The 16243-nt window shown below is 42.6% G+C and overlaps 3 protein-coding genes across 4 annotated transcripts in view; 2 read left to right on the top strand and 1 right to left on the bottom strand.

The window, feature by feature from the left end:
* The window catches only part of LOC144061155 (inactive phospholipase D5-like), a 38193-nt gene extending 31194 nt beyond the window's left edge, over positions 1-6999 (top strand). For both annotated transcript variants that reach the window (XM_077581320.1, XM_077581321.1), the window contains exons 4-10: positions 1110-1218; positions 1739-1866; positions 2180-2377; positions 3673-3809; positions 3900-4065; positions 4139-4229; positions 5179-6999. In XM_077581320.1, the coding sequence (XP_077437446.1) occupies positions 1110-1218; positions 1739-1866; positions 2180-2377; positions 3673-3809; positions 3900-4065; positions 4139-4229; positions 5179-5684 (1335 nt within the window). In that variant the 3' untranslated portion in view covers positions 5685-6999. The remainder of the gene's footprint in view (positions 1-1109; positions 1219-1738; positions 1867-2179; positions 2378-3672; positions 3810-3899; positions 4066-4138; positions 4230-5178) is intronic.
* Positions 7000-7395: 396 nt separating this feature from the next.
* Positions 7396-10643, bottom strand: trmt2b (tRNA methyltransferase 2B). Its single transcript, XM_077581322.1, has 2 exons — positions 9593-10643; positions 7396-8467 (listed from the first exon to the last, which is right to left on the bottom strand). Exons 1-2 carry the CDS (start codon positions 10406-10408, stop codon positions 7865-7867), a joined length of 1419 nt encoding a protein of 472 aa, XP_077437448.1. The 5' UTR covers positions 10409-10643; the 3' UTR covers positions 7396-7864.
* A 30-nt stretch (positions 10644-10673) lies between these two features.
* Positions 10674-16082, top strand: dnajb12a (DnaJ heat shock protein family (Hsp40) member B12a). Its single transcript, XM_077581323.1, has 9 exons — positions 10674-10861; positions 10992-11169; positions 11878-12023; positions 12110-12280; positions 12364-12443; positions 13383-13492; positions 13581-13753; positions 13832-13974; positions 15490-16082. The coding sequence occupies exons 1-8, from the start codon at positions 10729-10731 to the stop codon at positions 13951-13953; spliced, it is 1113 nt and encodes a 370-aa protein (XP_077437449.1). The 5' UTR covers positions 10674-10728; the 3' UTR covers positions 13954-13974; positions 15490-16082.
* The last annotated feature ends 161 nt before the right edge of the window (positions 16083-16243 follow it).

The raw sequence follows: 16243 nt of genomic DNA, 5'->3' as shown, positions 1-16243 counted from the left end.
CACAGCAGCTGTGTTGTTGTTATTGTTGTTTGGGCTGCATTAAATGTGCTACTCATTTCGGGTTTGCAATCTGACTAATTGTTATTGACTTGGTTTAAAAGGTTCTGACACACACATACGCACAAAGAGTGCAGTAGATCAGACTCAGGACTAATAACATCGAAAGGCTGTTCATTAGAAGGTAATGGCTCCTCCTCGGAGGCTTCAAGACAGGCTAATGGCCTTTTAGCTTGTAGCAACACAGCTACGTGGACGTGTGTGTGTGTGTGTGTGTGTTCTCTGTATGTTTGCAAACATCAGCAAGCATTTTGCTGATTAATGCGCTGCATTAACTGACTGTTAGCGTTGCAAAATCCCTGAAAAGTATGCAGTGGTCAGCGAGGTCCGAAAATCTCACCGCGTTTACTTTCCATTGTGACCAAAGTCAGCGAAAGCCTGATTATCAGATGTCGCTCAAGATGATCCTAAGCAATTGTCCTGTGATGTGGGGTGTGATCCGTCCCCCCCCCCCCCCCCCTCCATGATCTGCTTGAAAATCTAAACTGGGAAACTTGTTCAGTATTTTAAGTGGTGTACATAATTGAGAAATACTTGAGCCCGATTTCCACTTGGCGATCAAAATGATCAAAAGTCAGATTATCTAAGGTCTCTACATTATCTTGAGCAATTATCCCATAGTAGGGATTTTCCTCTCTCCAATCTGGTCTGAAAATGATTGAGCGGACCATTGTAAATATTAAACATGTCCAACATTAACAAAGACAAATCCTCATGTGCTGTCAACAACAGGTTAGCTGTTGCTGGACACCAATTAAAGAACAACGGTTTCACAACATGTCTCGCAAATCATTCATCAGGATAAAAATGACGCGGATAAAGGTTTGCTACCACAGCGTGTTTACGAACTTCTCTTTCTCTTTTCTCGGTTCTACAACAGAGTATGCCGCGCATGAGAGTATTCGCTACACACCCGTTGCTCTTTTTTTTTTTGTCCCTCGCCATGTGCCGCTCACATTTCACAAGTTAAAAATCTGTTTTGCGTGTACTCGAAGTCTGTCACAACAAATAAGGCTCAGTACTTTTTTGGTGTATGTATATCGGCCTCACAGGGCAGAATTCTGCTGTCCAGGCTGCTGGCGCTCAAGTCCAAGAAAATCCAGCTGAAGGTTTCAAGCGGGATCGTTGACTCGGCGGAGCTCAAGACGCTCGCCGGACACGGTCAGCATTCAAGTTTTCATGGCGTGGCCATCTTGGCGCATTCGGACTCACATGTTCAGTCACCTATTTGCAGTCAGCTATTTGCAAAGTCACTTACAGTAATAATCGGGACGGAGCTCTTCTGTGAAAATCCAAAATTTGCCAGTAATTGACGCCCGTCCTTAAAAAGGTTTAGAATTAGCACTCTCCTTGTTTCAATTATACAGAGCTTTGGTACCATCTTTTGGCATCTGAGGGAATTTCAGAGCTCACAAACGTGGAATTGGAAACTTTTTAGGGGAGGTTCCAAATAAAAATGTGCAAATTGTGAATATGAAGGGGTGGAATTTGTGTTTTTTGTGTGACGCCAAGGTGGTAATTGGTGTCAAGGAAATATGCTGAAGTGATGCATCTCTATATAAGCACACTCTCTGTTCTCAGGGAGTTTTGATTTATTTTTGCTATGCTATTTGCTATAAGGGCCTGGTCCCTGTTGGCAGGGTGATTCCCGTGCGCTTCCTCTGACTTTGTCCGCTTGCAGGCGCCGAGGTGCACTATGTGAACATGACAGCGCTGACGAAAGGTCGCCTCCTCTCGTCCTTCTGGGTGGTGGACAGGAGACATTTCTACATCGGCAGCGGCAGCATGGACTGGAGATCCCTGGCCACAGTATCTCTCGTTCTCAAAATGTTTCATCTTTATGTAACAGTTCATTCAATGGATGTCAGATGCGTCACAATCATTTTAAAGCTTTTAATTGGCCTCAATCTAAAATAATGAGAAGTCAGGGGTTCGTTTGTTTCATTGGCTCGCCGGTCCCCAAATGGGTTTTGATACGACATAACATAATTTATTGCAAATAATTTTACAGATTCCCCAAACTACAGCTGCTAGACCCCAATTTGAGAATCACGGCTTTAGCATGTGAATATGACCACGTAGACAAACAAAAGCATGGATTGTGTGTGATTGTGCTCACCAGAGGAAGGAGCTGGGTGTGTTGGTGTACAACTGCAGCTGTCTGGCTCTGGACCTCCACAGGGTGTTCAACGTCTACTGGGGGCTCCAGTACAAGGACTTCATCCCCTCCTTCTGGTCTAAACGCCTCTTCGCCATCTTCAACAAGGACTCGCCTCTGGAGCTCACCATAAACGGCACCAGGGCGCAAGCATACGTCTCTGTAAGTGACAAAGGCAGATGAAATTGAGGATGAGATTGGAGATGAGATGAAGGGTGAAGGCTGAAATAAGATCAGATGGGAGGTGGGATTGCGATGGAGAAAGACATCATGAGATTAGATTGAGGATGGGATGAGACTGAGGATGAGATTAAATGGAGGATGAAAAGGAGGATGAGGTTTAAAGAAGGTGAAAGAAAAGGATGAGATGGAGAAGGGGTGAATGATGAGGAGAAATGAAATAAAAGGATGAAATGAGAAGACAGGATGAGATGAGATTAGATTGAGGATGGGATGAGACTGAGGATGAGATCAAATGGAGGATGAAAAGGAGGATGAGGTTTAAAGAAGGTGAAAGAAAAGGATGAGATGGAGAAGGGGTGAATGATGAGAAGAAATGAAATAAGAGGATGAAATGAGAAGACAGGATGAGATGGAAGATGAGATGAGATTAGATTGAGGATGGGATGAGACTGAGGATGAGATTAAATGGAGGATGAAAAGGAGGATGAGGTTTAAAGAAGGTGAAAGAAAAGGATGAGATGGAGAAGGGGTGAATGATGAGAAGAAATGAAATAAGAGGATGAAATGAGAAGACAGGATGAGATGGAAGATGAGATGAGATTAGATTGAGGATGGGATGAGATTGAGGATGAGATCAAATGGAGGATGAAAAGGAGGATGAGGTTTAAAGAAGGTGAAAGAAAAGGATGAGATGGAGAAGGGGTGAATGATGAGAAGAAATGAAATAAGAGGATGAAATGAGAAGACAGGATGAGATGGAAGATGAGATGAGATTAGATTGAGGATGGGATGAGACTGAGGATGAGATCAAATGGAGGATGAAAAGGAGGATGAGGTTTAAAGAAGGTGAAAGAAAAGGATGAGATGGAGAAGGGGTGAATGATGAGGAGAAATGAAATAAGAGGATGAAAGGAGAAGACAGGATGAGATGGAAGATGAGATGAGATTAGATGACGGATGGGATGAAATGAACTGGAGGATGGGGAGATGAGATCAAACGGAGGTCATCAAGAAGGTGACATTAGACAAGATGGAGGATGGAAAGAAATAAAGTGACATGAGACCAAATGGAGGATGAAAAGGACCGGTGGCAAAGTTCTCTTGGCGTGAGAGAAACGACCATGATTGCCACAGCTCAGCGTCACTTTCAAACTGGCGTGAAACGATGATGTCATCCTTCTCACAATGAGCACACATTCATTCATTTGGGTGCCGACTTGTTGATGTGTAACTTCATTTGTCATGAGTTGACTCGATATTCGTTCCGTTGGCAGACCTCCCCAGATGTTTTCATCCCCAAAGACCGAAGCAGCGACCTGGAAGCCATTTCGTGGGTTATAAAGGACGCCCGTCACTTTGTGTACATCTCCATCACTGACTACTTGCCTCTGCTCAACACCAGCGCTTACAGGTCAGCTCAGTCATGTTGGCTACTCCTTGCTTGCTCACAGCGGGCCACCCGCCCATCTCAATAAACCTCCGCGCCTGTCCGTGGTCCAAGGTACTGGTCTCGCATCGACGGCTTTCTCCGTGAGGCCCTGATCCTGAGGAGGGTGCGCGTGCGTCTCCTGATAAGCTGCTGGGAAAACACTCATCCGCTGACTTTCAACTTTGTGTGGTCTCTGCGGAGTCTGTGCATGGAGCAAAGCAACTGCTCACTAGAAGCTGTGAGTCCAAACTTGGATGGATTTAAGCCGTGCCCGTTAGGAAAGCAACGCCGTGTGTGTTTTGTGTATGCAGAAGTTTTTCAACCCCAGAGTGCAGAAGGATGGCACTCTCCGAGGGATAAACCACAACAGGTTCATGGTGACGGACAGAGCCATTTATTTAGGTACGGCATTGACTATTTCTCTTGTTTATGGGGAAATTGGCCGTTATTGCATTGTAACTTATCAGATCCAACATGGCATTGTCTTACTTTATCATGCTATACCAATAACAAAGTTCTGTTTTGTGTATTTTTTTTTTTTAGTTATTTGATAAGGATTGCATGAAAAAAATAGAGAACATTTAATATTTTGTGCACACTTTTCACCCTTTGAGTTCTATGGAGCCCCTAAGATGACATGGACATGGTAGGGAAGGGAAACTACTTTGCGTTCCCTCGCAAAGATTGCAAGATAACGCAAACGTGTTTTTTTTTTTGCAAGATCACGCCAATTTTTCTTTTCTTTTTTTAAACTTCCGGGTGATCTTCCGTGTGACCAAAAGCAACGAGGATGGAGCGTGTACGGCGATCGAAAAGCTTTCCCACTGCTACACGCGCCATCCTCGTCGCTTTTGGTCAGACGAAGGATGACCCGGAAGTACTTCAACTCGTTTAAAACAATGGCGTCCTCTTACCTTGCAATCTTTGCGAGAGAATGCAAAGTTTTTTGCAAGGGAACGCAAATTTATATTTTTGTCCCTACCATGTCACCTGAGAGGCTCCGTAGCGTTCCTTACGTTACGCCCCAGAAAAACAAAGATAGTGTTTTGAATCGCTAAAATAGAAGTACATTGGAAGAAATGGAAGTGGCAAAGAGTCTTGGTAGAGGTCAACTCGTTTTTTTCCCCACACTCTAGGCTCTGCTTCTAAAAGTAGAAGACACACACCTAGTCACAACGCCCTAGCTCCTAGTGGTAAAATAAAGGTGGACTTGCCATTGCCTCCATTGTAGACGGGATGAAGTACACAATTGTTCACAAGAAGAAAAATCGGAATCAACCGTGATACACGGGCGATGCCGGAAGTTGCATCTTTGTTGCGGAGGCAAAAATGGCTGTTTTTGTCCTGACAGGTAATCTGGACTGGATGGGTAACGAGTTCACCTACAACGCGGGCGTCGGCCTGGTCATCAGTCAGCCCGAGGGCGTCGAGGAGGAGAAGAACTCCACGGTGGTGGGGCAGCTCCGGTCCGCCTTTGAGAGGGACTGGTTTTCCAGCTACGCCCGCTCCCTTCAGGCCAACAAGATCCCCGTCTGTAGCAAGCAGCAGATGAACAGAGCGGTTCCGGCTAAAGACAGCCAGCTGAATGGCGTGCCAGTGCCCGTCAGGACGGGCCATCAGCCCGATACCGTCTCGGCACCCATGAGAAACGATCCCAAAGATGACGGACCGCGCGGCACGGCAAAGCACCACGATGCAGCCCAGAGCGATACCAACGGACTGACGCCAGTTGCGGACCAGGAAGTCATTCAACTTGAACAGTTCCAGGCACAAATCAAAAGGACTGTGCGAGACCACCCAAAGGAAGCTAACAATCAGTCACCTGAGAGCAGGGAGCACTTGAACGGATCCCTGTAAACGTGGGAAAGCGTATCTTCTGCGGGAAACACCGGCTCTTTTGTAGCATTTTTGTACAACACGTTCAGGCTAAGAGTAGCTTGTTTTAAAAGAAGTTTAGCCGGCTCGATACACGGATAAGCTCAGGAAGGAACCGCAATGCTCCTCTCGTGGAACGTGGTCTGATCAGGTTAGCTGGGCTGGATTTACACTGAGAAGTTCAAGTGACCAGCGCGGTGGCCGGCTTGTCAGCACATCTGCATCACAGTTGAGGTCCTGGGTTCGAATCTCAGCTCCAGCCTTCTTACGTGGAGGTTGCATTTTTCTCCCCATACTTGGTTCTGTCCGGGTAGTCCTGCTTCCTCCCACATTCCAAAAACATGCATGTTAGGTTCACTGGTGGCTTGAAATCAGGGGTGTCAAACTTTTTCATCGTGGGCCATATTGTGGTTATGTCTGTTATACTGTAATGGTCAAACCACAGAGTTCAGCACAGTAATTCCTGCCTACCTGTGAAAACTTATCACACTGTTTTCAAAAGACATGCAACATTTTTAGGTGGCAGGGCCAGTCTGTAAATACTCATTTGTGAAGTCTCGTAAATCAACAAGACCTCCAACACAATACGACCATATTGGTTGTTTTATTATGTCGTTGCACGTATCAAAGCTAAACTCCCGAGTCAAGGTACCATTGCACAGGCTTTTTCAGAAATGCTTAATAGCACTACCTAGTGGCCACTATGATAACTGCAGAATTAAAAGGTAAGCGACTCCAAGATGTTTGTAAATGCATGGTTACCACAAAAGAAAATTAGCGAACGCAATTTCAAGAGTTGCGTTTCTTTCATCCGTGATGTTGATTTCTGCTGATTAGGTAGAATTTTTATCAATATTAAGTCACATTGAATTTATAATATTTACATGCGATGCCTAGTACTCTTGACAGCTGGTCTGTTTTATATTACCTTAAAAATGAACACTGCTGCAAAAAATATATATAAATGGAAATGATGCAGAAAATTCAAACTTTAAGGGACATTGAGTGTTTTTACAGTTTTTGGATTCCAGGTATGAGTTTTTAGCTTTTTAAATGTCGCCTACCTTTACGCTGTTGAACTGTTTTTCAGCATGACTGCTGCTGCCTCGCATGCCCAGCCTTCACTTGTGCGCTGTCCATATACGAGCCTTTCAAGCCACAATACGATTAAGCGTATACCTTTAAAACATAACAGGAATGCCTATTTATTTTAATACCTTTGTTAATGCAGACATACACTGGATTATATGATTGATTGCTGCATTTTTACAGTTAATAAAAAAAAAAATGTACTTCAGTTTGGTATCCTGTATTTGCATGAATTCCGTAAAGTCGTCATGGCAAATATTAATGACAGTGAGTACAAAAGGGAATTTAGTAGAATGAATGGGATGGAAATGGGAACGTAAAAGAAAATCAATCGCAGGTTACACTAACAGGGAAATTAAGTGCATTTGATAAGAGTAAAATACATACAGATGTGCCTTAGTGGTTCGGTTTCTGGTTGCCATCTTATACAGAATGTTAGCATATTAGCTACTGATAGCATGTAAGCATTAGATCAATTCCCATTTGATGAGGTAAAATCCTTGCTGAGATGCCTTCGTGGTTTCTGCACTCAACCTGCTATCTTTTTATATGTTAGCATAGCAATTGTTAGCATTTCATAAATTTCCATTTCAAGTAGTACCAGACTAATGGAATAAACTTTAAAAACTTTATTGATCTGCTTAAGAACAACAATTTGCATTTTATCAATATTCACGAGAAATACTACATGACTGCTGGCAAACCTAGCGAATGTTAATTTCACATCAGGGTTTGCTCACCATTCGCTTAATGTTCTCTTAACGTTCTCTAAACAGTTTTTATGTTTTTTCTTGTCGCAAAGCAATTTTGAAAACATTCAAAATTTCCCTGCAACAGGAAAAAACATTTATACTTTTGGCGAACGTTTGCAAACATTAAATGAGCCCCGACGGGAACGCACATTCGCTACCTTCAACAACACTCGCAAACGTTCGCCCCTCACTGAGGTGCCCGCACTGCGATATCATACAACCATAATGTAAAGTTGTAATGGCCAGGCGTCCAACAAGTTATGAGGTGTAGCTGTCACTAAGACAGTAGATCTGATTCCGACGAATGAAATATGCCATTTGCTACCTCTCAAAGACAATCACCAGTTCACAGTGTTCAGTATGTGGGAACATATCCACAGGCACAGCCAGACTTGGAGAAAAAGCGTCCCCTCTGAGTTTCCTCTTTGGGTCGGGCTCGCAACAAAGCTCCCTGAAGTTTCTCATGGCTTCCCCGTCCGGCTTGCAGGACACATAGACAAGACGGCGGATGGCGGGCTGGTTGCGTAAGGCCCGGATCACTCTGTAATGAAGACCGGCGCGGGCTGGGTTCACCACGGCCGCGAGGCGCCCGTCCCCAGACGCAAACTGGGACATGAGGCCAGGGAGGACGACCTCTGCCTTCCCGGCGATGAACTCGCAATTGTCAAGCTTATTGAGGGCCGCGTTGTGTCTGGCATCTTCCACCGCCTGCTCTATGAGCTCCACTCCGATGAGCCGCCGTACTCTGGGTGACGCCGTAATGCCCATGGCGCCTGTTCCACAGCACACGTCAAGGAGAGTCCCCGATCTGTCCTCAGAATTGGGGACGCACAAATCTCGTACCGTGCTGTACAGCACCTGAGCGGCCGTGTGGTTCACCTGGAAGAATGCGTCCGGGGAGATGCGGAAGCTAAATCCCAGAATCTGTCAATGACAGTCAGGCAGTCAAGAACCGATGGGGAGTTGCTGTGACTTTTTGTGACTGGCTAACCCACAGGTGTCAGATGTACCAGCCCGTATGGGGTCCAATTCGGCGCAGCTGCAATTTTTCGATATAATTAAACTGTTGTTGTTAATTTTGTCCAAAGGGAGTCCCCAATGACCACTAAACACTTAAATGACTTTGTGAAATTGGCTGCTACTCTGGATTTGACACCTGATATGCACTTTTGAAGGATAAAAGATGCCAAGTTTCAGTAGCAACGCAAGCCTAATTCATATATAATGCTGCTGTTAACTGAAGAATACATTTTGGTATAAATGGATACCTCATGTACGTATATTATTGCAAAATCAGAAAACCCTAATACTGTGTTTGTGGAATAGGAATTAAACAGATGAATTTGTAATTTGTCATCCATTTCAGAAAGCCAAAATTAACCAAAGGTGAAAAAAATCCAGGTCCAGAAAGTAAAAAAAAAACTGACACAGTTTGGCTTTAGCCCCTAATGCTAGCGAGCTCGCTCCCTAGCAGGTAAAGAAGCACCATGGTTGCTAGCTATCTCCCTAGCAGGTAAACGAGCACCATGGGAGCTAGCTATGGAGCTAGCTAACAAGCACCTGAGGCTAAAGCCAAATTGTGGCAGGATTTTTACTTTCTAGACCTGGATTTGGCACCTCTAAAATTAACATTGTGAACGTCATGTGATGAAACTGGGAAAACAGGTTAGCGGAGTCCCCCTTGTATGCTGTGGTAAATTAGTAGCATAACAACTGTATAAGTACTCATTATGTTGCTTATATATTGCATACATCTATGGACTAAATATAAATGTAAATTGATTAGCTACTGCTTTTTTGCATGCATTTGTACTTGAAAATTCCTCTTTGTTGTACAGTTATAAATAAAAGACAAAGTTTTGGAAAACAGTCAAATGTTCTTCCTGTAATCAATATCTTCCTTATTTTAAGTTTTAATGGACCCAAAAAGAAGTTATTTTAGTCTTAACATATTCCCTAAAACAATCTGTTATCAATTTCTGCCTAAAGAAATCCATATCGATCACGCCCTTCAATAAATGCTAATTTTCTGCACTTGTGTTCATTTACCTGCTCATAAATGTGTGTCCGGCCGTACAGGAGCTCGTAGGGCGAGTCCTCATGCGTACAACGGGTCATGGTGTTCTCCTGGAAGTAAAGTGAGTCCAGCTCACAAACTGACCCCGCGCCTCTTGCGAAGAACTCTGCCAATTCTTCCTTGTGGGCCGCCACATCCTCCCGGGTGAGCTCCTGTGGGTGGAAATACACGATAGCCATGGTGTGGCCTGCTGCGTTGGTCCTCACCGTGACCTCTCTCCAGTGGCCACCCTCGTGGAAGAGGAGGCAAGGCGCCAAGGAAGAGCGGCGGATGAATTCCTGGTAGCATCTGGCCACCTGTTTGTGCTTCTCCGGCATGTTGGTCAGGTGGTCTGCATTGACGCACACAATGTTCCTGTCCTTGCCTTTGCCCACGTAAAACCCAACTGTCTTGGGGTTCCCGTCCACTCCTTTGTTGATGGAGAATGTTGATTTGTTTCGGTAACCTTCCCTAACTGGGGACGGCAGGATAGGCAGGACCGGGAATGTAGTCTTTCCTCCACCGCAAAGTTGCTCCAGTATCTTCTCCTGGTGTTTTTGCTTGATTTCCAGTTGTTCGTCATAACTGAGCTTCCACAAGGGGGTGACCACAGAGGCCAGCCTGTCCTCCCAGGACAAATCACCAGCCCAGGTGGACTTTTTGCGTTTCTTAATCTGACGGTTCTTTACTGGTTGGGGTGTTGCCTGAGCAGCAGCTATAGTGTCTTTAGATGAAAAATGCAGTAAGGTCTGCCACTTAGGACGCACAAAAAGCCGTTTAATAAGAATGAATGGCCTACCGTAAGCCATCTTGGCTCTCAAAGATGCCACACAGCAACAGTAGCTAAAAATGCCAGTTTAAGTCACACGTAACGCTATTAAAACGCGAAAACTCGTGTTTAAAGGAGTCTCTTCTTCCTCTTCTTTTAATGGCAACTGCATTCAACTTTTTGGTGCGTTTCTGCCACTTGTGAAGGTCTCGTAGAGTCGCAGGTGAAGGGACAAACAAACCGGCGAGGGTCGCACTGCTATGACGTGTCCACTAGTTGTTTTTTTTTAGCAGTGCCTTTGCGTGACGTCATCACTCTTCGTCCAGAGTTGGGCCAAGTAAATATTTCCGCCGCGTCGCAATGGAATCAAACAAGGACGAAGCGGAGCGTTGCATTAAAATAGCACTGAATGCAGTCAGTAACAACCAGCCGGACAAAGCCAGGAAGTTTCTAGAAAAGGCCCAGCGTTTGTTTCCGACGGACCAAGCCCAAAGTAAGTTAAATAAACCGGGTTCTTCAAACGGCGGACTCCCCATTGCAATGCTAACCGTTAGCATCGTATGATTGGGGCTAGTTAACATTGCGAGGTTCGGATGACATCCGTCGTTTTTCCCCCCGAACAGGCTTATTGGACTCGCTAGCACAGAATGGGAAGCCTCCGAACCAGAATGGTGGACCTGTTAACGGAGAAAGACCCTCCATGAGGCATCGTCATCACAGAGAGGACGCAGAAACGTTCGCACAGGGCCCCGCAGATTCGACAAAATCTTACACCGCCGAGCAGATGGAGGCGGTCAGGAAGTCAGTATACTTGTTCTGATGCTATGATGATATTAAATAACGTTGCTATGTAAATAATGTTAGCATGGTTATTTTTTTTTTTATACCACTATGAGTGTAATACTTATTTTATTTAATGAATACGCCTTAATTAAACATAAACAGACATTTGTTTCAGAATTTAATCCAGTGTAAATAATCACTCATTTGGATTATTTTTTGCTAGGACGAATTTAATCCACTTGTTTTTAAAATGAACGGGTGGTTTTATTTCGGCTGAAAACACAAACATCCTTTCAAACAAATCAATTAACCAAAAAAGGAATAGGCTGAAGCACAAAAGGCTTATTATTGCCTATCCCATACAGTCTGCTTCTGCTATACGGTGCCATGAATCACATAGAATTACAACAAACAAATTAAATAAATATTACATTCACATTGCAATTCTTAAATATTTTACATTTTATCAATGGCACTATAAGCATTACCAGTAATTATTTGTCATTTTTAATTCATGTCCAATATGAGCCGCTTGACGTATACACTGGGCAATTAAATTTTCAAAGCAAATCTTTTTTTCAAACTCTAATCAAAAAGTAAAACATCTCAACTGAAAGACAATTAAAGTAAAATATTTGTAGGGCGGCATCAATGGTCCCTATCCCCCATGCAAATAATCAGTTGTTTCCCCAAAATCTGATCACCATATTTGGGTCATCCCTGCAGGATTAAGGCCTGTAAAGATTACTATCAAATCCTGGGGGTAGAAAAGACTGCCTCTGATGAAGATCTCAAAAAAGCATACCGGAAGCTGGCTCTTAAATTCCACCCTGATAAAAACCATGCACCCGGAGCCACTGAAGCATTTAAAGGTACAGGAATGGTAATCCATACCAATGAGATACGAAAGTATGTGCGCTCGTTGACCTCGATGATGTTGCTTACCTGCGTCTTTCAGCTATTGGTAATGCCTACGCCGTGCTGAGCAATGTTGAGAAGCGGCGGCAATACGACCAGTACGGGGAGGAGAGGTCGCACCCGAGCAGACAGCGGCATCATCGTGACTTTGAAGCCGACATTTCGCCTGAGGACCTCTTCAACATGTTCTTTGGAGGAGGCTTCCCATCCAGTCAGTCAAAAGTAGCTCAAACTACACCTGCAGTCTGCCAGTGTCCACTTTTTAATGCTTTTGGATTGGCCTGTTACTTTTAGGTAATGTACACGTTTACAGAAACGGAAGAATGCACTTTGCGCACCACAATAGGCAAGAAAGAAGAGAGCAGCAGAGAGATGTAAGTCTTCATTTTCACCCTACATTAAACCTGCATTTCTTTATTTTACTTAATAGGGCTTGTTTTGGGGTCAGTTTAGTCGACCACAAAAAAGGGTCAACACAAACATTTCTACTTTAAGACTATAATTGATAGTTACAATTGCCCGATTAATTGATGGAATAATCGATATGATAAGCAATGCTTAAATGAGTAACTTGTGAAAGCCCTTTTATTTAACTTTTATTAAATTCAGCCCGATGCTGTGAAACTGAAAAGATGACCCTGAACAATAAATTATTTGCCATCACGGGGGGGGGGTTACGTTCCTAACCACCCCCAAATTAAGTGAAAAATGTGATATAGAAATACCCTATTTAAATACTCACTTGGCATTTTTATAGCATTCACTGCACTTTTTTTTTTTTTTTGCTGTAAACAAAATCGTGTGTTTTTTTCCTCACAGTAAAATCAATCCTCATGCCCGAAGATGTACCTTATAAAATGAACATACAACCGACGCATTCTGTAGGTGTAAAAAGCAAGATTGACCTTCAATAATCTACAGCGAAAACTATACTGATCTTGAAATATTTTACTGTTTTCACTCTTCTTCTTTTAAATTTGTGTCAAAACATAGTGTGCCACCATCTAGGGACTGACATTTGAATTGCACATAATATGAATATAATACAGAACAAAATAGTTATATAAAAGGCACCAAAAAGATCCATGAGACGGGACTGTGAACCCGTGGAAAGGGCTTAACTACAACAACTGTCATATTTCAAGTTTGCGTTCTCAAGTCAAAGCAAAAAATAATAAAAAAGGCTGATCGAGGGCTTGCATCTCAAAAAACTCCAAATTTGTGTCACTATAACTATATCAATTTAAACAAAAGTACAAGCTTGCCATTTTTCCCGCAGTTGAATAGTTGTGTTGTTTTGTCTTTGTGAGCAGGGAGGTCTGGCTCTATTTGTCCAGTTGATGCCCATCCTCATCCTCATCCTTTTGTCTGCGCTCAGCCAGCTGATGGTCACGCACCCTCCCTACAGCCTTAGCTACCGCCCGTAAGTGGATGGCCTGCGGGCCCGCCTGCCGTCCGTTTAAAAACGCCGCTCAAATCATAACCGCAAACGCGTCGTCCGTCCCGCCCAGGTCGGCAGGTTTCGTTCACAAAAGGCATACGTCCCACCTGAAGGTGCCTTTCTACGTGGGCGAACGTTTTAACGATGAATTCAGCGGCGCCAACCTGAAGAATGTGGAAAGAACGGTGGAGGAGGACTACATCACCAACCTCAGGAACAACTGCTGGAAGGAGAAGCAGCAGAGTGGGCGCACTTGACCGGCAACGCTTGTTAATTGAAGAATGCTTTGCAGCTGACGCTTGTTATGTTCTGCGCTTTCAGAGGAAGGTCTCATGTACCGCGCTCGCTATTTCGGGGACTCTGAGTTGTACCAGAGGGCGCAGAGGATGGGGACTCCCAGCTGCAACCGATTATCCGAGATTCAAGTCATACTGGACGGTTAGAAGCTGTTTGGACAGTTACGGGTACGTTAACTCAGTCTGTTGATGTTTTTTTTTCCCGAGCTTTAACAATGAGCGTTGAAATGTTAATTGTTTACATTTTTAAGTCAAATCTACATCCAATAGTATACTTAGAAAATTTATCTGTAGTCGAAATAAAATGGAGTAAATTCAACGCACCATTTTTTTGCAGTACAAAGGATTTTTGCTTTATGTTTTTTTATCAGTCAAATATCCGGTCAAGTACTTAATAACCCCAAAACAACTCTCTGCCATTATTATTAGCCTAACAGAAGCTATCTTAATGCTAACATTCAATGGTAAACATCATGTTGCATCTTGTAGTGATGGGACGATGATACCTCAAGGAGTGTATTGACACATTAGACAAACTGTATTGACACTGTGTTGGTCACTCAATAGTGACCTCTGCTGTAGATCTAAAATCATTGCAGATAAACAAAATGAAAATAAGATGGTAAAACGTGCATGCTGTAAACCTTATTGGCTTATGAATTTATATTTATAAAATAAATTTCATAAATTTTATTTATTCACTTGCTAGTCTTTTACTTAAAATATGATCTCATTTTTGTATAATTTCAGTTGGTCCATTTGCTTGCTGAGTTAAGTTGTTTATTAGATGCTCATATGAGTTGGCTTGTAAAATATAGCAAATTTGTAGGTAATAAAATAAATAATAAAAGTTAAAATATTTAACTTTTGTATGGGATTTTGTTAAAAGTTTTAAACCATATGGTAGGCTATATTCAATTTGCTATTACTGTTTTATCCGACTCGTGCAGTTTAGTAACTGTACTGAAATGTATCATTTTTAAAAATCCGCCATTCACTGAACCTTCAATAAGTAAACCGCAATATGGCGATGGAAAACTATGTTCATAGTATGTTAGAAAAGGCGGAGCAAGAGATTGTCGGGTACATTAGCTACCCATCGATAGCCCAGTTGTGTTTGCATGTATGTTTGGCAAGCATTTCGGTTTAATAGTCGACTCCACCGTGTCCTACTTGGATTTCCACTTTAGTGCAGCAACAGAAGGACTTGGAAAACTCTCTCCACCGTGTGACCGTAGAACTTTGGCCAAGGAAATAAAAGCGGTTTCCTAAAGCGGCAGCCAGGTTGGTGTCGATGTCTCACTGAAGTGAACAACAACACTTTTGACCTACATCAAAGTTTAGTACGAAACTGGATGTAGGTTAAAACATTTATAACTATAAACAGAGTCAGAGCGAGGCGGTTTCATTATCAGGATTATGTTTATTGCTTATATAAGTGATACTTTGATAATAAGTCCCAAAAATGTAATTAATTAAAATAACACAATTCATGTAAACCCCCCAAAAAAGCTTTTTATATATACAGTATATTTTTAAAAAAATTACATTAAAAAAAATCTGGTATAAATAAAATATCCACCCTGGACAGAAGTTTTCGGAAACCTAAATGATGATAAATCTGTTGTGGACAGTGTGGGATGTTTTTGTAATTTTTGGGTTATAAAATGTCTTCTCTTTTAGGTTCTCTTGGTACTTGAATCGTTTTGGAATAGCGCTTCCGGATCCTCACCTCCCAAATTGGAGTGCGAATGAAAACGGGCCTTTACGCACTGTGTGCAGCAGGCTTCATCCGGGAACCACTCCGCAGCTTCCTGTCGACTGACTTCACATACAACAAGCAAGAGGCTTCGGCTGACGTTTTCTTCCTCTCTCGCGCAACTTCAGGGTGGCGAGGGTCCGTAGGTTGTCCGTTTTTGAACAGTTAAATGAAGCTGCTGATATTGATTTTCTCTCCTGATCCCTTTTTTTTTTTTTTGGGAGAACCCCAACCGGCCTTGTCATAGACACATGTCTGAGCCACTCATTTGTTTTGCTTTTTTTTATATATATATATAGTTCTTTCTAGTGTACATATTGACTAGAGTTTTTAACAGTGCAGAATTTATCAAAGGTAATATCATTTATTATTAACGTTAAGTGATTTTGCTCGTAGCCCGTTGGATCAAGATCATTGAGAGAAAAAAAAATGTTGCACTGGTAAACCTTATTTATTAAATTAACAAGCAAAGAGTTGTCTAATGGTTTTCTTTTGAAATAAATTTTGTCTGGAATCACCGTTTGTCATGTCATGTTAGTTACAAGTTGCTTGAAGGTTCCAAGAAAAGTCCCAGAATCCACAAGTTTGTTTTGTTGTAAATTTAAAAATATATATTCAGTTATTTAGTAATAGTGAAGTTGTTAAATAAGTTTTATTAAATAATGTTTAACTAAATAT

This window comes from Vanacampus margaritifer, chromosome 12, assembly GCF_051991255.1.
Source record: "Vanacampus margaritifer isolate UIUO_Vmar chromosome 12, RoL_Vmar_1.0, whole genome shotgun sequence".
Classification (NCBI taxonomy): domain Eukaryota; kingdom Metazoa; phylum Chordata; class Actinopteri; order Syngnathiformes; family Syngnathidae; genus Vanacampus; species Vanacampus margaritifer.
Note: the sequence above shows the minus strand (reverse complement) of the source record. Positions and strands in the feature narration are given on the sequence as shown.

Excerpts from the sequence above, each read along its gene's own strand:
- dnajb12a (XM_077581323.1), top strand. The coding sequence starts at position 10,729 with ATGGAATCAAACAAGGACGAAGCGGAGCGTTGCATTAAAATAGCACTG. Across the intron at positions 11,170-11,877 it reads CAGATGGAGGCGGTCAGGAA|GATTAAGGCCTGTAAAGATT; the intron begins GTCAGTATACTT and ends TCATCCCTGCAG. Across the intron at positions 12,444-13,382 it reads GAAGAGAGCAGCAGAGAGAT|GGAGGTCTGGCTCTATTTGT; the intron begins GTAAGTCTTCAT and ends CTTTGTGAGCAG.
- trmt2b (XM_077581322.1), bottom strand. The coding sequence starts at position 10,408 with ATGGCTTACGGTAGGCCATTCATTCTTATTAAACGGCTTTTTGTGCGT. Across the intron at positions 8,468-9,592 it reads GGACACACATTTATGAGCAG|ATTCTGGGATTTAGCTTCCG; the intron begins GTAAATGAACAC and ends TGTCATTGACAG.